At 36.5% G+C, this 27,102-nt stretch overlaps 1 protein-coding gene across 2 annotated transcripts in view; it reads right to left on the minus strand.

Moving 5' to 3' along the window:
• Positions 1-27,102, minus strand: part of LOC128263920 (integrator complex subunit 3 homolog) — a 78,689-nt gene that overhangs the window by 48,373 nt on the left and 3,214 nt on the right. The window contains exons 3-7 of one of the 2 annotated variants that reach the window (XM_052999197.1): positions 4,100-4,733; positions 3,856-4,045; positions 3,587-3,789; positions 2,725-3,534; positions 2,508-2,665 (exon numbers count right to left, since the gene is read on the minus strand). The exons of the other annotated variant lie outside the window; for it this stretch is intronic. Coding sequence (XP_052855157.1) covers positions 2,508-2,665; positions 2,725-3,534; positions 3,587-3,789; positions 3,856-4,045; positions 4,100-4,733 — 1,995 coding nt within the window. The remainder of the gene's footprint in view (positions 1-2,507; positions 2,666-2,724; positions 3,535-3,586; positions 3,790-3,855; positions 4,046-4,099; positions 4,734-27,102) is intronic. 2 annotated transcript variants of the gene reach the window in all.

The following is a 27,102-nucleotide window of genomic DNA, read 5'->3' on the forward strand; positions in this document are numbered from 1 at the left end:
CGCGATCATTCTCTGTAAACAATTGCCGCTCCGCGGTCTTTCTACTGTAAACTAAGCCGGGCCTTCCGAATGTAAACAATAGCATCCGGTCAGCTTCCAGCGCGGCCCAAAATTGCAGAGATATCAGTTTAATTGATTTTCACAATCAAACCAAATATTTCATCATCCAATTTATTCCGGCTCTCTTGAGTCAATCTCTTATCCAATATTCAAGTCCCTAGATTTTCTTAAACCGAGGTTTGCTTATCAGATAATCGGCCCTTGGCCAGTCAGTCCGTTTTGGAGAACAGAATCGAGCAAACCGAGATAAAGAGCAGTAAATTAAATAAGTTCGACCTATTGTAATAGTGAATAAGTGATTAAATAAAATAAAATAAAATAAAATAAACTTAACTTGCATTGCGGTCAATATACTTTAAACAGAACTGCACGAAAACAATATCACATTGTTAAATTCCCTCCCATGGTAAGAAACGTAATTATAAAGGCGTGCCATGTACCAGGTTTCGACCAAAATGGCTTTCTTCAATAATGGGGAAACATATCTATCAGTGCAATTTGAAAGGAGTCCACTTTAAATTCATTCCACCAAGATCCCCTCACATTGGTGGATAATGGGAAGTTGCAGTAAAGTCAGCAAAAACATTATTGGTGATAAATGTGTCAACTGCTAACCTCACCTTTGAGCAGTTGAGCACTGTAATCACCAATGTCGAGGCAGTACTAAATTCTCGACCTCTTACTCCAAGGTCAGATGATCCTATTATTGATTGGAGAAGCGCTAGTCGCTCAGCCAGACCCAGAGCCGCTAAGAATAAAATCGCTACCTGAACAGTGGAAACTGGTGCAGCGACTCAATTTCACATTTTGGACGCAATGGTCCAGAGAATATTAACCAGTCCTTCAACCACAGTCGAAATGGAAGAAGCGGAAAAGCCCATCCTTACCATTGCTATCGATGCCGTTGTTAATCTTGCTGCTATTACCATTAGATGGTTTGATTCGAGGCCAGGAATTTATTAAGAAAAGATTGGTCAATTATAGCTTATTATGATTTAAAGCCAAATCTCGAATATGTGAAGACATTTTACATGGGAAAAATTTAGGACTGTCAAATGTGCTTACATATACAAACAGTTTAAGCTTGTGCTGCTTTATACCATCACTTTCAATACGTTTACGAAGAAAAAAATAAAGAAAATGATTTACTGCAAATGTCAAGAATGAGTCGATTTTGCCAACAGATTTTTTGGCATATTAGATACAGAGTATGCCAGTAGAACGTTATCAACTATTCAAAAGGTGAAATCGAATAACGAATGCATTTTGGAATGAGTTAAGAATCAAACTTCAATAATTGATTCTACTTTCACATCATGAAAATAGCTGAAGCTGCTTTCGACAAAAATATGAAAATAATGACTCAGCAAATGAAGGATGAAGCTAACGCTTCTCTGAATTCTCTCAAAGTCATTCAATGATACATCGTATTGACAAATCAATTATCCATATTGGCGGCAAGTTTACAAAGATTTTAGACAGATATTTCACATGTTCTGACAAATGTTCATTCTAACGATATTAGTCCACTGCTCGTTTCTCCCAAGCAACTTTTAAATAGTCTATACATTCACATGCCTCAACAATCATGTACTACATTTATATAGATTAATAATGACAGAAACAAAGGTGATAAAGGACTATGTAAACTTTAAAATAAAACTGGCGTTGATATCAACACAGCTATTTTAAGTATATAACTTGATTCCAACAATTAAATTGTGGTCCTTTATATTGAATATCCAATTATGGCAGTGAATCAACATGAAGATCAATTCATTACTATGTCGTTAAGAGACTTTGATCTTTGTAACTTACTAAACAGATCCATGTTCTCTATTGACAATCATTGTGAGATTCAAATGTTTAATAACAAATCATCGTCATTGTGACAGAAAATAAGTTCGGCGATATCATTCACATGGCAAAGATTGAGAACAAAAAATCTACGGATATTTTCGATTAGATCACCAATGGAGTTATCAGCTATATGTGACGATCAATTATCAACCGATTATCAACCAATTATCGATCGATTGATAATATCGGACTTTTATCCTTGCATCCGATGTGCACTTTAAGAAATCTTTTCTGAGTGTGATTGCCCATCAGGTTACCTCTACTGGAACATTGAAATTATCTTACGCTCGATTGGGCAGTCTGAATGAATCTTTAACACCGCTTGCTAAAGTTTCACATTCAAATCATTCAGTGAAGCAAAGTTATAGTGCTTGAAGTGACCTAGTGAAGAATTGATTCCGAGAATAAAAATGCCAAACGAGATTGTCGATCTACAACACCACCACATAAGTGACTATGTCGAGTTATTGATCCTGATCAAGAATATGTACACTTTATAGGGTCAGAAACGTTTTCTTCTACCTGTTAGATACATTTTTAACGTATACAATACAACATTTTACTCTACGAGTATATTTAGAGTTTACCTTAAAGCTGAGGTCACGAAAGGATCGCCCCTCGTCTTTGCTTCCCTGCTGAGCATTAATCGAATTATTTCATTCGTTGGTTCTTCGTTCTTCAACAATAACAGAAAGTGGCTTAATGCTTCCGAGTGACTTCCAGCTTCCAATTCTGGCAAGAGGTCCTAAAGAGAAAATCCAATATAATTTTTAAGAAATTTTTAAAATGAATGCCGTTTTATACCTGAATACTCTTGAGGGATACATCGTGAGCTTGAACAATTTGCCATAGGCAAAATTGTTCATAAGTCTCAAACTCAAGACTTTCTCTAATACAATCAATGAGTCCATCCTGTTTAAATATTGTAAGTTTCCCTTGTGCGACTGAGTATATTATGTCACGCACATTTTTTGCATCTATGCAGCGCAGCGTTATTCGCAAAATATCAGTATTATTAACGGCTATCGACTTAAACTCTCTATATATGTCAGGAAGAAGCCACAAGTATATGATAGTGTTTTTTTTTTCAAGCAGATCGAGGTCTCGGACCAGGCAATTGCCGATCTTATCATTTATCGCATCGCAAATTTGTCGATAAATACTTGTTTTAAACTGATATGACTGCTGGGAATTTTTGCGCGCTTGAAGCTTATAATATATTTTCATAAAATACAGAAACAAGTATCCAATTTCAGGGATGCGATCACATATTTCGGACAATAAAGTTTGAAACGGCTTTTTGTTTTTTTCATCGTTTTCATAAAGATAACGAAACAAGCCATACAAGGGATAACTAATACTCTTGGCTAAAAGTTTTTCTTCGGTCTTGCTTTCCGAAAATATATTCTGCTGTGGTAATGTCTCACGCAGTATTAAAACAGTATTTGATATCACATAATTAAGCTGAAACTCTTCAACGGCAGAGGCTGGCAAAGACCGAAAATCTTTTAAAAATGCCTCCCAAGTGTATGAATTCCGCTTTGTAATAAATGTTTCAAATGAATCAGCTATTGCTTCCGCTAGTTCAACCTTTGGCTTTTCTTTTAATCTGACCTGAAAAAAATTTTGAGTTAGATCTAAGGAAAGTTGTTTTATGATTAACAACCTTTGAAAGAGGCAAGTCGTCATCGTCATCAGTATTCTCCTCGATTTTATTAAGTTTTCCGAAACTTTCAGCATTCTCGATGTTAAAAACATCTTCAACGTCTAGATCCGTTGGCACAAGTGCTAACTTTTTGTCCTCATCTACCAATAATAAGGCTGTTTCAGCATTATTGATAAGTCCAGTTTCAAGTAAATCAACGTTTTCTGCCAAAAAATATTAAGGAAAATTATTTTCTCATTAAACATATTTATGGTTATACTAATACTAACCTTCATGTAAAATTCTCTGATCTACCTCTTTTTTTAAAATGTGAGTCTGATTTGGATGCAATAAAGGGTACATTGGTTGATTAAGACTAGCACCTGGAGATAAAAACTCTCTAAAGTTTTCTCGTATTAAATTACGAAGTTCTCTGTCAAGCTTTGGTGACTCAAAAAGCGGTTGTATGTTTGGTATCACCTGAATTTAAAAAGAATTATTGCATTTAAAAAGGTTTCATATTTATCAAATTACCTGCTTGTCCAGAATTAGTTTTAATGAATTGTAAACGCCCATTCGGATTTTATCTTCATGGTTTACATAAAAATTTTTTGTAATTCGGCATAGGAAATCCAAAAGCGTACTACTGACAAAAGGATGATTTCTTATAGAGTGGTACATAACTAGAATCCCAGGCTCAATGTTCATAATATTATCTTTAGAGGGATCGAAAAATAACCAATCATAAAACAATGACAGCTTTGCATTGGCCGAAGCAATTGGATTTGTGCACGATGAGATTAACCAGCCTATAATTGCCCATCGCGGTATAATATCCGAGCACAGCATATCGTTAGTCGGATGAATTACATTTATTATAAAACGAATAAGATCTGAGCGTAAGCTGTGAGACTCAGGTGTTGCGAAATATTTGTCTTGAAACCAATCTTGGTATTTTTTTTGATTGCCAAATTTTACAGACGATGCCAAAAAACTTATTTTTCGTTCCATATCTGGTAGAAGACGACATTGCAGAAACCGACGACTTGTTCGGACTTGTAGTAAGTGCCAAATTCCGTTGAATGTTGGGTGTAAACATTTTGGATTAAAAAGAATATCACGCCAAAGTTGTTCGAATTCCGGAATGCGGGCTACGTTTTGTAGGAGGCTGTTTGGAAACACAAAGGTTAAAGGTAAAATTACTTATTCCTATCACTTGCAAAGACGAAAAATATGCTGTTTTCATCAAATTTTTGCTTACAAAAACTACAAATTCTTCCATCGGATTGCTTAAGAGCTAGTCAGAAGGTAAGGACAATTTTTTATTGAATTAGGAACCGAGACTTATTACACTGTGCAACAAATAGAGGTCGATGAAAATATACAAAAGTGCGACTATATAGGCCTAATAAATCTCGTTGTGCTGAACACGAGTTCATTCTTGGAATTTCTCCATCAACTTTAGTTTTCGAAGAAATTTGATGACTTAACGGGTTCTTTGATTCTAAGCAACAACTGCACTGAATTTTACTGCCTTAACCTATTATATTTTTGCTACAGTGCAACTTTTTGAGTAAGGGTCCTTATAGCAAAAACCAGATTTTTAAAAAATTTTATGGATGAAAAAACCTTTTTTTTAACATGATTTACATAAAATTGTAGATATTTTACATGACCGCAGCAGTTTCTAAATGCGGAATTCAAAAAATAACAACCTTCATGCGACAATGGCTCTCGCCAAATCATAGGTACGGAAAATGGAAACGATTTTTGTTCGACGCGCTCATAGAGGAACAGGACGGGACGCAGACATAGGTACGGAAAATGGCAAACGGGTTTTGTTCGAGCACGGGGCGCATACAGATGAGAAACCCATGCCATATCCAGATTAGTCATTTCTAATTTGGAATTTAAGTATTTCAAATTCTTTAATTTAATTACTTTTCACATTTTTTGTCTTAGCTTTTTTGCAGTGAACCTCCCGCATATGTAGCAGACTATGTCTGGCATATTGACTCATTTGGTAATGAGAAGTTAAACGCAATACGTCTTGTCGCATCGGCTGCCGAAACATAAGTGGCTTATCTTCGTTAAAGTTCATATTTATGGTAATTTTAATTTTTGTTATTTTTTCAATTCCGCGTTCAGAAACAGCAGAAGCCACTTTGGTTGGAAGAAAGGTTTCTCAGCCCTGTCAAGTTAAATTACTACAATTTTATGTCAATCATGTAAAATTTTATATGAATATTGAAGGCATATCAAAATAATTGTTTGCCTACTTAAAGGAACCATTAAGCAAAGGGCTTTTAGGTCTTTTAAAGTGATTGCATTCTTTATCATACATAACATTTTAATAAGTCTCTCGACTCTTTTGGGTATGAGGATCCTTAGTCAAAAAAATCATAGGTTTAGGCAGAAAAATTCAGTTGGGCCGTTATTTTAAATAAAAGAACCCGTGAAATCGTCCTTTTTGGGTCCTTAAAATAATTTTTCTCGAAATCAGGGGGATGGAGAATTTCCAAGAACGACGTCGTGTTCAGCCCACCAAGATTTTAGGTCTATACAGTCGCATGATTTTTTTGCACAGTGTTCTTAATAACCTAATTACTAATTCATTAAATTATAGGTATATAAACATAGTACGATCCAAGTATTAGAGTTAAGCTCAAACTGTAAAAGGTTTCAAAATAAACCAAAAAATATGCTTAACTCGACTTTCAGATACAAGTTACTTTGTTAACTAATTTAAAAATAAATAACTAACGAGCGGATACTTTAAATAGGAATAATTTGATTACTATACTTTTAAGTTAACAAAATATCTTCATCTTAAAAGTAAATGTGAAAGGAATTAAAAACATAGGTGTGCAGATTATTATTTAAATTGACTGTTTCATGGCATTGTTGAACTGAAAAACATGAAAGAACGCTTTAGTCGAGTTCCCCAACTATTAGATACCCGTTACTCAGCAAACAAATTTCAAACTAAATATTCCTTCACAAAACAATCGGTGTCTAGGGGCGCCAGCTGTCGAACTGCAAATCTACTAGAAGCTAAGAGTGTGCAGCACACTCACCCTCCGCTATCAGTTCTTTCGTCTGTCTCTCTACATCATCGATTACCGGCGGCAGAACATTTAACATATGTCCAAAACACACACACAGAGTACAACAGCTACGGTCTTACATTTTCCAGAGTAAAGTGACAGACGTGTTCAGTGTTCCTGCATTATAAATCCCAAATCTCTAACGGTATAGTTTCCGAGATCTCGTCTTTCATACGGACGGACAGTCGGACCAACGGACAAACAGACGGACATGGCTAGATCGACTCGGCTATTGATCCTGATTAAGAATATGCACACTTTATAGAGTCGGAAACGTTTCCTTCTATCTTTTACATACTTTTCAACGATAACAATATACCCGAGTAACATGTATAATTAAAAATCTTTTAAAACAATGTACAATTTGTAAGCAAGCAAATATGACAGATATTCCCCAAGTCCAGTAAAATTTCGGCCAATCCTCGAGGACCCAGGATATGATTTTCATATAGATATTTATTCCGCAGAAATAATTAAGTTTTGACCGCTTTAGATAATGTCTTAATTAGCACAAAGCAGAAATTTTAAATAAAAATTAACAGGTCACATGAAACTGCACTGCACTATTTTTATACCCTTGCAGAGGGTATTATAATTTCAGTCAGAAGTTTGCAACGCAGTGAAGGAGACATCTCCGGCCCTATAAAGTACATATATTCTTGATCAGCATCACTAGGCGAGTCGATCTAGCCATGTCCGTCTGTCCGTCCGTCTGTCCGTTCGTTTCTACGCAAACTAGTCTCTCAGTTTTAAAGCTATCTGCATGAAACTTTCCCAAAAGTTGTCTTTCTATTGCAGGTAGTATATAAGACGGATCGAGCCGGATCGGACGACTATAGCATATAGCTCCCATAGGAACAATCGGAAAAATAAATAAAAAAAAATTATAACTTTGGGGTTTTTTTATTTTTTTTTAGTTCTTCAAGATATAGTAATGGTTATCTATTTTAGAATTACGGTTTAAATTTCATCAAAATCGGACGACTATATCATATAGCTCCCATAGGAACAATCGGAAAAAAATACAAAAAAAAATTATAACTTTGCTGTTTTTAAAATTTTTTTCATTTTACGAACACCCAGTAACTTAAAATTTTATGAATTATATTTTTTGAAGTAACTTTTTAACAAATCCCACAAAGCCCACAACATAATATCGGTAAACTAAAAGTAAAACAACAGTCAGATTTAAAGACACTTTATCAAAACCAATGATAAGATACTCTTCATTCAGGTCCTGAACTTTTTGACAATTTAAATGTTAGGTAGGCTCAAATCTAAATAAAATAGTAAAACAAAATGACCCAAACATCTGACACATTTGACGCAATCATAATCATTTTCAAACCGCTGTCAAAAAAGTCTTTTAACTGGATTGGACCCGGTTGGAAAAATAGATTTCCAGAAATCCTAATCACAATGACTTAATTACCGATTGAAGAAAATCTTAACACTGTTAGTTTTAGCAACAATATAAACAACAATTGAAGATAATCTTAACACTATTAGTTTTAGCAACAATAAAAAAAAGTAATAATAAATATGCAATTTAAAACAATTTATAGAAAAATAACAGTCACGATTGACTTATTAAACTCCATTAAGAAGAATAGTTCTTTAAGTAATAACAAAGCTATAAATCAGACTAAAAGAAGAATTTAATTATATAAGATACGTTATACAATGTCCCAAATTAAATGTAATCAATATAACTTAATAAATATAACTTTCATTTTTAGTAATAAGCCATCTCTTTTAATTGAAGATATGCCAGAATTAAGATACGTCTCAATTTTCAATAACAAAACCACCTCAATATTTGCCTTCATAAAATTCCAAAAGTTGAAAAATTAAAAATCAAAACATTTTCTTTAAAGAAGTAAAGTAAAGAAACAAATCAATCAAATCATACACTTAAATTAATTACTTTAGCTCAAAGTTTAAATATATAGAATACAATACATTTTTTAAAAACAATGGTTTTATACAAAAACATGTAGTTACAAAAAAAAATGTTGATTAAAGTATCTCCGGTTGGATGGCCGTGGATGGCATATTGCAGTTCGAGCACGTGCAAACAGTGGTAGGGCCTTTCACAACTGTAAAGGATTTCATACAATAGTTCTAATGGCCACTTGTTATACGAAGTACATTCACTTATTTAAACGTTAGAGCTTACGGCAGTGAACGTGATGTTTTCTCAGCATCGCAGTTTGGAATGGATATTCTCGGTAACAGAATTGAGATGCCTTCCTCCTTAACAGGAGACGATGCATTTCCAAAAGAATTATGAAGCAGTATAGCGGAAGAAATCTAAGAAGATCGGCATCTTCAACTCTCGGTTGAGCCGCGCTAGTAGATGTATAGAAAATGCTTTTGGCTATGCATACAAGGAACTCTCAATTGCCAACCAAAGACGACGCAAAAAATGATTACCACGTGCTGCTTGTTTTATAACTTCTTAATCAGAAATGGAAGAGTCGATTATACAAGGGGATTTGGAGAACAGCAAACTGAAACTACTATTACATCGCTGCAGCCATATATTGGCAGACCAAATGATTATGCGAAGATGAACAGAAATGGTCAATGTAGCCAGTGAGGAGTTGCAAAACATTCCGCAAAGATAAGCACATCACACAGATATAAAATAAACATACACTTTTGTAATTTTTAATTGCTTTAATTTTTGAAGCTTTGTTTTATTAGCTTTTTCAGCTATTACTGATGTTGCAGTCACCAGCACTACTTGTATAGTTTCCTTAGAAAAGTAATCAATCTTCTTATTCCAAAATGAAAAACGTCCTGGTTTTTAAAGGTCGAGTCGTTTGTTTTTGTTGGACCACCGAGATGAGGGGTTTGCGAGATTTAAAAGTTCTCTTATTTTGTCCTTCATAGGATCTTTTTCTGTTTTTTTTTTGCCATGCCAAGTCAAATTATGCTGATGTAAATGAAACTTGGATAATCATATTGTCCGGATTTATAAATAATGTTTTTTTTTTTTATAAATTTAACTGTCCTGGGATGTTAAGTGTTCAAGATTCAAGATTCCTCAAGATTCCTCTGCTTTCAACATTTTAAACCTCCAGCACTTCCAGACTTTACCTTTTGGACTGCCTTCTTTTTCGTGTGATACCGAAGGCTGTCAAGAAGTGACTTTCAAGTGGACTTGACCTCATCGACTGCAAAATGAAGTATAATACTTCAAATTCATATGGATGCGAATTCCTTACCTATCTTTTCCATTGAAGCACCAACAGATTGTCATGCACTTTCTTAGACACTTACATTGCAGTGGCTTTTGTTGGTCAAATCCCAAAACTCGTTTTTATTGCCTTGATGAGCTTAATTGTATCTTCGAGATTGTTTTTGAAAATTCTTTTTTTTTTAATTTTTCGAGCTCCCGGCATTGATTTCGAAACTCAACCGCGTGACAGCAAATGCAACTATAGGGTGGATCGATTTGAGGCCCCAACAATCGTATGGGCGGTACGTAATCTTTAGGCAATTCTTATCAATATTGCCAAAGGAACTATTGTCTAAAATAACGTTTGACCCTTCCCATTTGCAAAAGTTTTTCCTCTTCCTCATTTTGAAAATTTTGGTCACCAGCTTGACTAAATTGTTTCTCCAAAAAACAAATCGAAAGCAAACGCCTAGCCATAATGTTTTTAGCTCACCGCAACTTCGTTCTACAAACATAAATACATTTACTTCAAGTTTCAAGGGCTCACAAAAAATATGTTGTATTTCATTATAAAAAATATATTCCTCAATATTCGGAAAGCGTCAACCGTTTGTCACTGTGAGCATATATCACAATAATTAATTGATTTATTCTTGGGTCGGTAATACAGTATTTCTGTAAAAATTGTAATAAAATTATTGAGGAAAATAAAATTAAGTTTCCGTTTGTTTGATTGTTTTATAAATTTTAAATACACAGTCAAAAGAGTAAAATAATGTGCGATTCAAAAGAAATTTAAAAAAAAACGAATTTTCAGTTGCAGCGATGGCAACCGCCAAGTTCAATAAGATTTTTGCTATATCCAACCTTCTGAGCTATTTCCAGACCGGCTTCTACTTCAACCTTATCAATCTGCAAGGTAGGTACGTCGCAGCCAATTCAAAGTATTATGGAGGAGGCTATGATACATGCTCCACAGACACATTAAGGGTTTATATACAATTAGAAGGCCGAAATAAGCGATTTTTTCAGAATATTTCCTGAAAAAACTGTTAAACGGTTTGATCTAGACAGATCAAAGCTACAACTGATCTCTGGCAGCTCCTCTAAAAAAACGACGTTTTCCGGTAACCAATATATCTCTAAGCTGGATCCTGCGAAATTAAAAAAACCTAACAGATATCGTTAAAGTAATGAAACCTAGAAGAAATAAGCAAAATAAAATTTGGTGACAAAATGGCGGTTTAAAAAAAAAATTATTTTTGACCAAAATTTTGGCTTTAAAATAAACTAATATTTATCGGTGAGAAAAAATCTTGGATAAATTACTAAAAATATATATAAGAATCTCGTATTAAAATTGAAAACAAATCGGTTTGGCCGTTTTCGCGAAATTTGAGAAAAACGTATATAAAGTTTTTACTTGTAAAGGGTTTTTCAATAGGAGCGCTTCAACTTTTTTTATACCCTTGCAGAGGGTATTATAATTTCAGTCAGAAGTTTGCAACGCAGTGATGGAGACATCTCCGACCCTATAAAGTATATATATTCTTGATCAGCATCACAAGGAGACTCGATCTAGCCATGTCCGTCTGTCCGTCCGTCTGTCCGTCTGTCCGTCCGTTTATATGCAAACTAGTCTCTCAGTTTTAAAGCTATCTGCATGAAACTTTCCCAAAAGTTGTCTTTCTATTGCAGGTAGTATATAAGTCGGAACGAGCCGGATCGGACGACTATAGCATATAGCTCCCATAGGAACAATCGGAAAAATAAATGAAAAAAAATTATAACTTTGCTGTTTTTTAATTTTTTGTTTAGTTCTTCGACATATAGTAATGGTAAAATATTTCCGATTTACGGTTTAAATTTCATCAAAATCGGACGACTATAGCATATAGCTTCCATAGGAACAATCGGAAAAATAAATGAAAAAAAATTATAACTTTGCTGTTTTTTAATTTTTTGTTTAGTTCTTCGAGATATAGTAATGGTTTAATATTTCAGAATTACGGTTTTAATTTCATCAAAATCGGACGACTATAGCATATAGCTCCCATAGGAACAATCGGAAAAATAAATGAAAAAAAATTATAACTTTTCTGTTTTTTAATTTTTATACCCTTGCAGAGGGTATTATAATTTCAGTCAGAAGTTTGCAACGCAGTGAAGGAGACGTTTCCGACCCTATAAAGTATATATATTCTTGATCAGCATCACTAGTAGAGTCGATCTAGCCATGTCCGTCTGTCCGTCTGTCCGTCTGTCCGTCCGTTTATATGCAAACTAGTCTCTCAGTTTTAAAGCTATCTGCATGAAACTTTCCCAAAAGTTGTCTTTCTATTGCAGGTAGTATATAAGTCGGAACGAGCCGGATCGGACGACTATAGCATATAGCTCCCATAGGAACAATCGGAAAAATAAATGAAAAAAAATTATAACTTTTCTGTTTTTTATTTTTTTGTTTAGTTCTTCGACATTTAGTAATGGTTAAATATTTCCGATTTACGGATTAAATTTCATCAAAGTCGGACGACTATATCATATAGCTCTCATAGGAACAATCGGAAAAATAAATGAAAAAAATTATAACTTTTCTGTTTTTTAATTTTTTGTTTAGTTCTTCGACATATAGCAATGGTTAAATATTTCAGAATTATGGTTTAAATTTTATCAAAATCGGACGTCTATATCATATAGCTCCCTTAGAAATAATAAAAATATATAAAATAACTATCAAATAATTGAGCTGCAAATCATCATAGCTTCAATGTTTTTAAACATATACGAAAGTAAATCATAATTTTAATGTTTTCAAAAATGTTTAATTCTTGCAATAGCTGCAAGGGTATATGAACTTCGGCTTGCCGAAGTTTGCTTTCTTTCTTGTTTGTTTAGTTCTTTGACATATAGCAATGTTTAATTATTTCAGAATTATGGTATAAATTTTATCAAAATCGGACGTCTATAGCATATAGCTCCCATAGAAATAATAAAAATATATAAAATAACTATCTAATAATTGAGCTGCAAATCATCATAGTTTCAATGTTTTTTTTTAGCACATACTCAAGTAAATCATAATTTAAATGTTTTCAAAAGTATTTAATTAATGCAATAGCTGCAAGGGTATATGAACTTCGGCTTGCCGAAGTTTGCTTTCCTTCTTGTTTTTTAATAAAACTCAAACGGTTTGACTTTTCAACTAACATTTTGTTTTATTATCAAATTTGAACATATACATTTAATTATGAAACTCGATTTCTTTCGCATGACCACCGCGTGCACGTTTTACGAAGTCCAATCGTTGAACCCAATTTTCAACCACTTTTTCGCATAAATCGATAGAAATTCCAGCAATATCGCGTTCAATATAGGCTCTGAGCTCTTGCAACGTCGCTGGCTTATTGGCATAGACCAATGACTTTAAGTAACCCCAAAGAAAATAGTCTATAGATGTCAAATCACACGAGCGCGGCCACTCGACCGGTCCATTTCGCGAGATAACACGCTCATCGAACTTAGTTTTCAATATTGCGATTGTAGCGTGTGCTGTGTGGCATGTGGCTCCGTCCTGTTGAGCATCACTTCGAGCACTTCTTGCTCTCACAGACACCGGAACATTATGTAGCGAAAACGTAGACTCAAATTTTGCCACTAGACGGTCGATTGTCGAACGGTCTGGCCTGTTAAATGGACCGTAAAATGGCCGTAATGCTCTTAAAGTAGCAGCAACAGAACGATTATTTTGATAAAAAATTTGCACAATTTGCAATCGCTGTTCAAGTGAATGAAAAAAGATTTGTGCCGTCCAATCGGTGACCAAGGAGGAGAACATACCATCATAAAGGCTCGGCAAGGTCTTAATACAAGGAAAATGTCACGATGTGGTAAAAGATGTGGTGGTAAGCGCTCATCCCCTTTCTGATCATGTGCCTATTGAAGTTCTTTTGAAAGTCTTTCTGCAAAAACTGAACCGAAAGCTAAAGTGGAAGGACAACCACCGCCTAAGTTACGCATATGTATTTATCAGGAGTTCAAAGTCTGGAACATCTGAGTTAAACAAACTGCTCAACTTAATCGTAATCTTTAGCAGAAAGCACCCGTGCGAAATGACTCGAAAACACTCATTTGATTGCCTTAAACAACTAAGACGAAAAGAAATAACGGTCAATATCTACAAAACGGCAATAACAAACTGAAAACGTTTATGAAAAGAAAAACGCCAACTACAATAAAACGGGAACAGACAGAAAAAAAATAAGCTCAACAGATTTCAGTGGCCTACTCTTCAAATGCAGTCCAAATGGACTCCCCTTTCAGCATAGAAGAAATAGAAAGCGCTGTCCTAATACCAAACCTAAAAAAAGCTCCTGATAATGCCAGAACAACCGCTGAATTTTTCAAAAACGCCCCGCTCCGTTCAGTCGCTAAGATTTGTGCTGGAGCCCTGCTAACACGTATGACGACATGGGTTAACCAGGAACATATTCTCAGTGAGTTTCAGACATTGGAAAAGGTTTCTCCACAGTGTTTTCGTGCTGACATCAATCGCAACAAAAAAGAAAGCTATAATTTTCTTTGTGACTTTAAAGCCGCCTTTGATACGGCGAACCAAAATAGCCTTTTGCACAAACTAAGTCAACTCGGACTCTCAACTTAAGCCATACTAGCACTGTCAAATATCTTAGAGGATAACAAAAAAAAGTGTGTGGAATGGGTCAGAGTTTTTAAATTGGTTTGATACCAACATTGAAGTCAAACAAGGCTGCATTCTCAGACCTCTCCCCTTTTCTTCTCTCTCCGAGTACTGTAGCTTACGGAACCACGTCTTAAATACAAGCAAATCTAATATTATGAAAGTTAAGTGTACTGGTACTGGCCGTCGCGCTAGAAACGAATACTAGCAACTTAACGGAATCCAGCGGGAACGTGATTAATCCATAAAATAAAAGATTAGCTCAGGGAAAAAACTTTTTTGGCAAAAAAAAACGTTTAAACGAGAGCCAGTCGGTACCAGGCGACAGTCTAAACAATCATGTGCTATCCGGCAGAGGTGTTGGGAAATCAGAAATATGAAAGTGCGACACACGTGCTAATTTTTATGGTAAAAAAAATTTCGACTCACAAAATACTCACAACTATGCCAGTTTTATTGAAACTGGACTGCCAAATATATTTTCTTACACCCTTCAGTAGCACGTTAACTAATTTCTGATGGGAACGCATTTCCGTCCTTTAGATGGACGGATATTGCAACCGAATGAAACTGCTTCCTTGATCTCGATGATGCATTTCGTGAAGCAGGACTCATGCCAAAATCGTTACCAGATACCACAGAAACGAAATGGAAACTTTTATAACTATAACTAAGACCAAAATCAGAGCGTCGAGGCGTGTTTATAAAAATATTCAGCACAATTTATTTGAAAACAAGAAAGGAAACAAACTACGGCAAGTCGAAGTTTATATACCCTTTCAGCTATTGCAAGAAGTAAATGTTCTTGAAAACATTAAAATTATGATTTACTTGCGTATATGTTTAAAAACATTGAAGCTATGATGATTTGCAGCTTAATTATTCGATAGTTCCTATGGCAGCTATATGATATCGTTTTCCGATTTCAATAAAACTAAAAGCGTAATTCTAAACTGTCAAATTATTAATAAGTCAAAAAGAATTTGTTAAGAAAAGTTACAAAATAGAAAAGTAACATTTACGAAAAAAAAATTGTTTATATATTTTTATTGTTTCCATGGGAGCTATATAATATAGTCGTCCGATCCGACTAGCAAAAGAAAGAGCAATAGAAAGACATCTTTTGGGAAAGTTTCATGCAGATAGATTTAAAACTGAGAGACTAGTTTGCGTAGAAACGGACGGACAGACGGACATGGCTAGATCGACTCTCCTAGTGATGCTGATCAAGAATATATATACTTTAAAGGGTCGGAAATGTCTCCTTCACTGCGTTGCAAACTTCTGACTGAAATTATAATACCCTCTGCAAGGGTATAACAAGAAAGAAAGCAAACTTTGGCAAGCCATAGTTTATATAAGTTAACACAGGCAGTTCCCAAGAGAAGAAACTGCCGAGTTGCAGACCGCGCGTTCCGGGTGCAAGTGCCCGGAGTCAGAACAGAGCACTCGCGGAGCGAGTGATCGCCACGGGCAGGGACAAAACGCTGACCCGGCACCTTGGCGACAGCGCTGCACCCAGGCAAAGGCCTCAAGCTGCAGTTGGATAGGTTCTTTAGTTTAGTCAAAAATTGTACTCCAAAGAATTAACTCTGTATAAAAAACCTATGCCCTTACGGGCGTATGGAAATAAATAAAAATATAAAATAAATACCTAACGGTTTTATAATTGTCGCCCAACTCAACGACACTCACGCGATCCAAGTGCAAGAAATTGCAAGTGAAAGTAAAAAATACAATTAAAATCAACGACTCATGCGATCCAGTGCAATAAGTGCAAGTGAAAATATAATTAAAAGTGCGGTCAAAACCTGGCACTGAAAAATAAATACGAAAATCAAACCATAATATTTCCCAAAACTTTTAACAAAGTGAAGGAAAACTGAAAAAAAATTCCTCTTAACAAGTGGAAGAAACCCAAAGTCTGCAACCCAAAATCTAAACAAGTGGTAGAAATCTAAAATCTGCAACCCAAAATCTGCAATCCAAAATCTAAAAAATTCCTCTTAACAAGTGGAAAAAACCCGAAGTCTGCAACGGAAATTGCAAAAAATTACTCCCTAAGAAGACAACAGCAGCGGCAGCGATAACGGCAGCAGCAGCGACAACAGCAGCGACAGCGGCGGCAGCGACAACAGCAGAGGCAGCGACAACGGCTGCGGCAGTACCAGTGGCGGCAAAAGCCGTCGGCAAAACATAGAACTCGAAGACGAAATAAATATAAGAACATGTGAGTATCCTTTTTGTCCTAAGTGTTCGCTAATGCAAATATTTCAAAAATAAATTTCATTGACACTTAAAAACGAATAAATTTCAAATTTTCCTATAATAAAATAAACCAATTATATTTTTTGGAGAATTTTTAGTAATAAACATTTTTATTTTTGAAGCCTAATTTCCGTCACAAAAAATATAAAACATTTTTTTAATAAAACGTTCTTTTTGATATTTAAATTTTGTTGCAAAAAATAATAGGTGCAAAAATATTTTTTTAACAAAACCTTGATTGAATTTTGTGGCATCCACATTTTTTTTTTTCTGACTCATGTATAGAAATAGCGACAACGTCTCATCAGACGAAGAAGTTCTAGAAGAATACAAAAAACTTTTGAAGACAAGAGTAGAAAGGCAGAAATCAGAACAGAATCAATCTGAAAGAGATTGTCACCCATCGGCCAGCAGGGTACTACACATCCGAGACAGTGTTCTTGACTTTAAAAACGCACGAACCCAGAACACAGAAGAAATGCAGGCTGAACAAATTGCGAGCATGGAAGCTGCCATAGCCTGCGCGTTATGCTCATTAAAGGATAAAGCTCCGAAAATTCAGACTTTCCTGGAAAAAGAAATAGAACCAGGAAAAGAATGTAACGAACCTCTGGACATGGTAAAATCTGTACCGGAATTCGACGGGAAGCAGGAAAACTATGTGTTCTGGAGGCAGGCTGCTACTGCAGCATATAGGGTATTTGAGGCAGCAGCCGACATTACCAGGCTGTAGGAATACTTAAAAATAAGGTACGGGGCGCGGCAGCGGCTGTATTAGAATCATTTAACACAGTGTTTAACTTTCATGCCATACTAGGAAGGTTGGATTTTACATATGCGGACAAAACTCCAGCTAAGTCTATCAAGACAGGGAGAACTGCCCCTTCTTAAAAACTATGACGAGATCGAACGGAAGCTAACGCTTCTTACCAACAAAACAATCATGACTCACGACGCAACCGCGGCGGCAGTCCTAAATGAACAGCACAGAGATGACGCTTTACATGCGTTCATATCTGGCTTAAAAAAGTCATTGAAAATAGCCGTTTTTCCGGCGCAACCAAGAGACTTACCATCAGCCTTGGCATTAGCTCAAAAAGCTGAGGCAAGTAATGACAGAAGCGCTTTCGCAGCCACCTTCGCCCGCCATAGCGAGGAAAAGATATTTAGGCCGAGCAACCAGCGGCAAAAGGGGTGGAAAAACTATGAACAGAACCAAAGCCAGGGGGCGATAAAAAAGAACCCCCACTTTTTCAGGACCCAAAAGGGAGCAACTAATCAGAGCGGTTCTTTTAAACAAAAACTATATAATAGCGCAGGTCCAAGCCAACCAGCGCCTGAACCATTGGAGGTCGACACCTCCTCCAGGTTCAAGCAGCCAACGGCGTGGCAAAGGGGGTCGACACGATCCCAACAAAAAATAAACTTCATGACGGAAGAAAAAAACCGACGATGAGGAATATGACTTCGTTGCGCACGCAAGCACCACGGAGATAGAGGACGAGTTAGCTGGAGAAGACTCCTGCAATTTTTTAGAATAAAATCCCTGCTTCCTTACATTACACGTACGGTAGCAGGAAAAGAAATAAGACTATTAATCGACACAGGCACCTCTAAAAATTACATTACTGCACTCCCGGGGCTGAAAGGCATCGTGGCAGCGGATAAACCCTTCACAGTAAAGTCGATCCATGGCTTTACTAAAATAGATAAAAAATGTCTAGTTTCAGTGTTCAACGTAAAAACACCCTTTTTCATTCTTAACGACCTTAAAGATTTTAACGGCATTATCGGACTTGACTTACTTAAACAAGTGAGTGCAAAGCTCGATTTTACCAAAAATGTTCTGCACATTAGCAATGGAACTGAAAAGATCCAGTTTGCTAAAGCGGAAAACGTTAACTTCATAAAAATCGATGACGAGGACGTTCCTCTGGCAATTAAAGCCACCTTCGATAAAATGATTGTAAAAAATCATGAAGCCTTCGCCGATCCGGACGAAGCGCTACCTTTCAACATAAACACATTGGCAACGATTAAAACGGATGGGGAACCGGTATACTCTAAGTCATACCCGCACCCCATGGATGTAACCGAATTCGTCAATGCAGAGGTTAAGCAACTTCTTGCGGACGGCGTAATAAGGCCATCCAAGTCCCCATATAATAACCCTACCTGGGTTGTGGACAAAAAAGGAACTGACCAAAATGGGGTTAAAAAGAAGCGATTGGTTATCGACTTTAGGAAACTCAACCAAAAAGCCGTAGACGATAGATACCCTATCCCAACCATCTCGACAATACTGTCGAATATGGGCGAGTCGAAATTTTTTACGACACTCGACCTCAAGTCAGGCTTTCATCAGATAGAGCTGGCAGAAAAGGACAGGGAAAAGACAGCCTTTTCAATCAACAACGGCAAATACGAATTCTGTAGACTGCCATTTGGACTTAAGAATGCCCCGTGCATTTTCCAGAGGGCCATCGACGATGTCCTCCGGGAAGGAATTTCAAAGATATGCTATGTGTATGTCGATGACGTTATAATATTTTCCAAAACAAAAGAGGACCATGTTAGCGTCGTGGATTGGGCCTTAACGAAACTCTTAGGGGCGGGCATGAGAGTGTCCCAAGAAAAGTCAAAGTTCCTTAAAAAAAGCGTCGAATACTTGGGATTCATAGTGTCTCAAACAGGGCTACTAACTTCACCTGAGAAGATCAAAGCAATAAAACAATTCCCCCCGCCTAGAACGTTATACGAACTCAGATCTTTCCTGGGACTGGCAAGCTATTATAGGTGCTTCATAAAAAACTTCGCGACTATCGCAAGACCCTTAACGAATATCCTAAAGGGAGAAAATGGTAAAACTAGCAAATATCAGTTGAGAAAAGTCGACATAGATATGACCAAGGAACAGAGAGAAACGTTTGACAGGCTGAGAGAGATCTTGGCATCAGAGGACGTTCTGCTATCCTACCCGGACTTCAAAAAGCCATTTGACTTGACGACTGATGCGTCAGGCTCTGGATTGGGAGCAGTAGTATCACAAGATGGCCGCCCCATCACTATGATATCACGAGCGCTGCGGGACAACGAAAACAATTATGCAACCAACGAGCGAGAGCTCCTCGCTATAGTTTGGGCACTGAAAAACCTCCGGAATTACTTGTACGGAGTGAAAGGCTTGCAGATCTTTACCGACCACCAGCCACTTACCTTTGCCGTCTCGGACAAAAACCCTAACGCGAAACTAAAACGCTGGAAGGGGATTATCGACGATCACGGCGCGAAATTAGTTTATAAACCTGGCAAAGAAAACCTTGTGGCAGACGCGCTGTCTCGCCAGAACATAAACGTTTTAGAAGACGAAATAGAATCAGATGTAACAACCATACACAGCGAACAACCACTGACATACACCATAGACACGACGGACAACCCAGTAAACTGTTTCCGGAACCAAATAGTAATTGAGGAAGGAAACAGCTCCTCTGTTGACACATTCATCTTGTTTAAAAGCAAGGTGCGACACGTAATAAAAATTTCTAACCGAGAAAATCTGGTTAACACTTTACAAGATTTAGTTAATGCTGAGGTGGTAAACGCAATATATTGCTCCCTACCGATCTTGGCATTTATTCAACATCGACTAGTAGAATTGTTCCCCAGCACGTCATTCAAATATACGAAAAGCTTCGTGCAGGACATAACGGATACAACTGAGCAAAGGGAAATTGTCATAGCAGAACACAACAGTGCTCACCGAGCAGCACAAGAAAATGTAAAGCAAATCTTGAGGGACTATTTTTTCCCTAAAATGCTTCGGTTAGCAACAGAAACAACTTTGAATTGCAAGACCTGTTCAATGGCAAAATACAAACGCCATCCATCTAAGCAAGTGGTAGCAGAAACACCGATACCTTCTTTTGTGGGGAAATTCTCCACATCGACATTTTTTCAACAGATGGAACCCTTTTTCTAACATGCATCGATAAATTTTCAAAATTCGCCACGGTGCAGGCTATCGCTTCGAGGGCCATAGTGGACGTAAAATCCCCTATACTGCACATAATAAATTTCTTCCCAAAAATCAAAACAATTTATTGTGATAACGAGAGGTCGTTCAACTCCGAAACAATTAAATCGATACTAATGAATCATTTCAATATCACCATCGCCAACGCCCCGCCCCTACATACCTCAAACGGTCAAGTAGAAAGGTGTCATAGCACCCTGGCGGAAATAGCCAGATACGACCGAACTAATTCTTTTGGCAACCAACAAATACAACAATTCTATCCACTCGGTAACCAACAAAAAACCCATAGAAATTGTTCGCTCAAAACCCGCGGATTTAGGAAGAGAGTCTAACAGGCTCAAGAAAAATCCCTTGACCAGGTAAACAAAGATAGGACCCAAAAGGGCTATCAAGCTGGTAAAGGCAAACAAACGCATAGGAAACAAGCTCTCGCCACTATGTTCGGAAAAAATCATTGAAGCAGACCTGGGGACCACGGTCCAAATTGAGGGGAGGGTGGTCCACAAGGACAATCTACGCTAACCATCTTCGCGAGATTACTGAACCCCTTTTTCTATTATTTTTATATTTTTCTAGGTTAGGAAAATTCGTCTTAGTTTTTGTACTTACGGCTGTCAAGACGGACGCGACAGTAAAACTTAATGACTACACGAACAAGACTACATCCCGATAGAAGACAACAAAATTGTCATCTGGGAGTCCTACGGATACCTACAGCACTCAACGAACGTGACGACTTATGAAGACTACGCCGACCAGACGGAAACAATGACGAAGACATTTACAGACGATCACAGGACACCAGTCATAATGACAGACCTTTCAAATATTCGCAAGTATGTGACTACCTTAAACTCCACCATAGAGTATTAACTTAATCGGGACAGCACTAAAAGGTTATTGCCGGCACACCCAACTTTAACGATTGGGAGCAAATAAAATTCAATCAAAAACAATTAATTAGAACAGATGAAGGACAAACAGAATTAAATATTAAATTTCAGAAACGTCTAAATGAACTCACAAACTCAAGCTTATTGACGTTAGTTTGATAGAATTATTAGAGGTATCTAGTATTAGTGTTTTTCAAAATTCTGAAATTCTACATTTTCTTCTTAAACTCCCTAGCCCTTAATTAATATGTAAGAAGATAACAGTCTATCCAGTTCAGCACCAGAAAAAAATCCTGGACTTTGAAGATAGGACCCTTGTCGCCGAATGCCCAGCGCGAAACCTTAACATCGGTCATTGCAAAACGACGGTCGGCGCCACCTTCTGCAGGGAGCTGCAAAATGGCACCTGCGCCCAGCAAACAGTTTCTGGGGCTATTGCGCACTGCTCCACGCTCCCAGGTCACCTGGATCCGGTTGCCATTGTGGATCATGGCACCCTCATCGTGAACGATGCCAACGTGACCATAACCGATAACCAAGGGCGAGAGAAAAAAATATCCGGAACCTACCTGGTAACCTATTCTGACAAGGTAGCCCTCAACGGAACTTGGGAAGTTCAATGAGAAAACCTGCTGTGTCGGCCATGGCCATAGTCAACATCACGGCCCACCAGAACCGGCTGAGTCTCCCATTTCTTCACGAGCTGAGTCTGAGCAATCTCCACCACTTCGGGACCCTCAGAGAAGAACTTACACTGGGGTCCTTCCTCGGCAACTCCTTTTCCCTACTTGCTACCTTCTTTCTGTGTTCCACCATCTGGCTCGGCTATCGCTATCTAAGGACCAGAAGTCACACCAAACCAAGAACTGGCAACGATGTGGAACGAGCGGGTCCCCGGGACGTCGATCACTTGAAGGGGGGAGAAGTTAACACAGGCAGTTCCCAAGAGAAGAAACTGCCGAGTTCCAGACCATATCCGGTGGCCTGCACGCGCAGCGAAGAAACCTGCACGCGCAGCGAAGAAACCGCTGACCGCGCGTTCCGGGTGCAAGTGCCCGGAGTCAGAACAGAGCGGAGCGAGTGATCGCCACAGGCAGGGACAAAACGCTGACCCGGCACCTTGGCGACAGAGCTGCAGCCAGGCAAAGGCCTCAAGCTACAGTTGGATAGGTTCTTTAGTTTAGTCAAAAATTGTACTCCAGAGAATAAACTCTGTATAAAATACCTATGCCCTTACGGGCGTATGGAAATAAATAAAAATATAAAATAAATACCTAACGGTTTTATAATATATACCCTTGCAGCTATTACAAAAGTTAAAAATTCTTGAAAACATTAAAATTATGATTTACTTGCGTATATGGTTAAAGGCATTGAAGCTATGATAATTTGCAGCTCAATTATTCGATGGCTCCTATGACATCTATACGAAGTGGTTTTCCGGTTTTAAAAGAATTAATAGAATAAGTCAAAAGGAATTTTTGAAAAATTATTAAATAGAAAAGTTACATTTTTTAAAAAATTTGTTTTTTTATGTTTTCATAGGAGCTATATGATATAATCGTCCGATTTTAATGAAATTTAAACCGTCATTCTGAAATATTTAACCATTACTATATGTCAAAGAACTAAATAAAAATACAGCAAAGCTATAATTTTTTTTCCCGTTGATGCTATAGTCGTCCGATACAGCTCGTACCGATTTATGTACTACCTGCAATAGAAAGACAACTTTAGGGAAAGTTTCATGCATATAGCTTTAAAACTGAGAGACTAGTTTGCGTAGAAACGGACGGACAGACGGTCAGACAGTCGGGCAGACGGACATGGCTAGAGCGACTCTCCTAGTGTAGCTGATCAAGAATATATATACTTTATAGGGTCGGAAATATCTCCTGCACTGCGTTGCAAACTTCTGACTGAAATTATAATACCCTCTGCAAGGGAATAAAAATTACTTCCACGACCAACATAGAGGAGAATTTATAAAACATATCTTTCAAGAAAGTACCGAGACATTGCCTCTTAATAACAGACCATACAGCAGCAGCCTATCACAGGAGTGCAGCCTCTGCAACATGCGAGAAAACGAGGATGTTCAACAATTCATTGCAGTCTGCCCTATTCTGAGAGAGATTTGTTTTACATGTTTTACCAAAACCACCCTTTGCGAATCGGATCTCCCCAGTCTTCTTATAACTTAGAGATTCTGGCATGCTTTATTTTCAGCCAGTATCTACAAGCAAAACATTATTTTAGAATATTTTTAGAATCAAAAATTACTAAATTAACCGACTGACGGCATTAAAGCCACTGTCCTCGTAACCAAGTTTTGTTTGTTTATTTGTAACTCACAAATTATTTTTTATTATTTGAAAAAAAATCTTGGTTGCAAAAACGCCACTCACAGCCCCCCTTTATGACTAACGCTTTACAATTTTTATACCCTTGCAGAGGGTATTATAATTTCAGTCAGAAGTTTGCAACGCAGTGAAGGAGACGTTTCCGACCCTATAAAGTATATATATTCTTGATCAGCATCACTAGTAGAGTCGATCTAGCCATGTCCGTCTGTCCGTCCGTCTGTCCGTCTGTCCGTCCGTTTATATGCAAACTAGTCTCTCAGTTTTAAAGCTATCTGCATGAAACTTTCCCAAAAGTTGTCTTTCTATTGCAGGTAGTATATAAGTCGGAACGAGCCGGATCGGACGACTATAGCATATAGCTCCCATAGGAACAATCGGAAAAATAAATGAAAAAAAATTATAACTTTTCTGTTTTTTAATTTTTTGTTTAGTTCTTCGACATATAGCAATGTTTAATTATTTCAGAATTATGGTATAAATTTTATCAAAATCGGACGTCTATAGCATATAGCTCCCATAGAAATAATAAAAATATATAAAATAACTATCTAATAATTGAGCTGCAAATCATCATAGTTTCAATGTTTTTTTTTAGCACATACTCAAGTAAATCATAATTTAAATGTTTTCAAAAGTATTTAATTAATGCAATAGCTGCAAGGGAATATGAACTTCGGCTTGCTGAAGTTTGCTTTCCTTCTTGTTTTTTTTTTTAATTTTTAAAAATTATAAATAGATTATGCACATATAATAAATTTGTATAACATGTGATTTCCCACCAGCTTAGCTCTTTGAAAAATAAAATCAAGTCAAAAATTTGTGTTTCGTTATTTTGTGCGTGCTTGTCCAGACGTCTAGCAACGCTAAGTGGAAGAATTTATATGTAGCAAAACGGTTTGATAGCAGTTTTTTATACCCTTGCAGAGGGTATTATAATTTCAGTCAGAAGTTTGCAACGCAGTGAAGGAGACGTTTCCGACCCTATAAAGTATATATATTCTTGATCAGCATCACTAGTAGAGTCGATCTAGCCATGTCCGTCTGTCCGTCTGTCCGTCCGTCTGTCCGTCTGTCCGTCCGTTTATATGCAAACTAGTCTCTCAGTTTTAAAGCTATCTGCATGAAACTTTCCCAAAAGTTGTCTTTCTATTGCAGGTAGTATATAAGTCGGAACGAGCCGGATCGGACGACTATAGCATTTAGCTCCCATAGGAACAATCGGAAAAATAAATGAAAAAAAATTATAACTTTGCTGTTTTTTAATTTTTTGTTTAGTTCTTCGACATATAGTAATGGTAAAATATTTCCGATTTACGGTTTAAATTTTATCAAAATCGGACGACTATAGCATATAGCTCCCATAGGAACAATCGGAAAAATAAATGAAAAAAAATTATAACTTTGCTGTTTTTTAATTTTTTGTTTAGTTCTTCGAGATATAGTAATGGTTTAATATTTCAGAATTACGGTTTTAATTTCATCAAAATCGGACGACTATAGCATATAGCTCCCATAGGAACAATCGGAAAAATAAATGAAAAAAAATTATAACTTTTCTGTTTTTTAATTTTTTGTTTAGTTCTTCGACATATAGCTATGTTTAATTATTTCAGAATTATGGTATAAATTTTATCAAAATCGGACGTCTATAGCATATAGCTCCCATAGAAATAATAAAAATATATAAAATAACTATCTAATAATTGAGCTGCAAATCATCATAGTTTCAATGTTTTTTTTTAGCACATACTCAAGTAAATCATAATTTAAATGTTTTCAAAAGTATTTAATTAATGCAATAGCTGCAAGGGTATATGAACTTCGGCTTGCCGAAGTTTGCTTTCCTTCTTGTTTAATTAATATTTTGTTAACACAATTACATTTAAACCTTGCGTTGATTCGCGTTGATTCTAAACTAAAACTTTACAGACGTTATTGACGTTGGCTTTCCGTATTTTATTATATTTTTTTAACCTTTGAAACATTTTTTACGTCGACAAAAAAGTTGGTGCAAAAAAGCACGCTTTTTCATTAGAGATGAGGCCATTCATCGATTGGCTTCTATCGATTATTATACCCTTGCAGAGGGTATTATAATTTCAGTCAGAAGTTTGCAACGCAGTGAAGGAGACATTTCCGACCCTATAAAGTATATATATTCTTGATCAACATCACTAGCAGAGTCGATCTAGCCCTGTCCGTCTGTCAGTCTGTCAGTCTGCCCGTCTGTCCGTCTGTCCGTCCGTTTATACGCAAACTAGTCTCTCAGTTTTAAAGCTATATGCATAAAACTTTCCCAAAAGTTGTCTTTCTATTGCAGGTAGTATATAAGTCGGAACGAGCCGGATCGGACGACTAAAGCATATAGCTCCCATAGGAACAATCGGAAGAAATAAATAAAAACAAATTATAACTTTGATGTTTTTTAATTTTTTTTTTTGTTCTTCGACATATAGTAATAGTTAAATATTTGCGAATTACGGTTTAAATTTCATTAAAATAGGACGACTATATCATATAGCTGCCTTAGGAATAATCGGAAAAAAAATACAAAAAAAATGATAACTTTGCTGTTTTAAAATTTTTATCTTAGTTCTTCGACATATATTATTGGCTAATTATTTCAGAATTATGTTTTAAATTTCATCAAAATCGGACGACTATATCATATAGCTCCCATAGGAGCAATTGGAAAAAAATGAAAAAAAATTATAACTTATCTGTTTTTTAATTTTTTTTTTCTTAGTTCTTCGACATATAGTATTGGGTAATTATTTCAGAATTACGGTTTAAATTTCATTAAAATCGGACGACTATATCACATAGCTCCCATAGAAATAATAAAAATATATAAAATAACTATCTAATAATTGAGCTGTAAATCATCATAGCTTCAATGTTTTTCAGCATATACGCAAGTAAATCATAATTTTAATGTTTTCGAAAGTATTTAATGCAATAGCTGCAAGGGTATATGAACT

Source organism: Drosophila gunungcola, unplaced genomic scaffold (assembly GCF_025200985.1).
Source record: "Drosophila gunungcola strain Sukarami unplaced genomic scaffold, Dgunungcola_SK_2 000026F, whole genome shotgun sequence".
Classification (NCBI taxonomy): Eukaryota; Metazoa; Arthropoda; class Insecta; order Diptera; family Drosophilidae; genus Drosophila; species Drosophila gunungcola.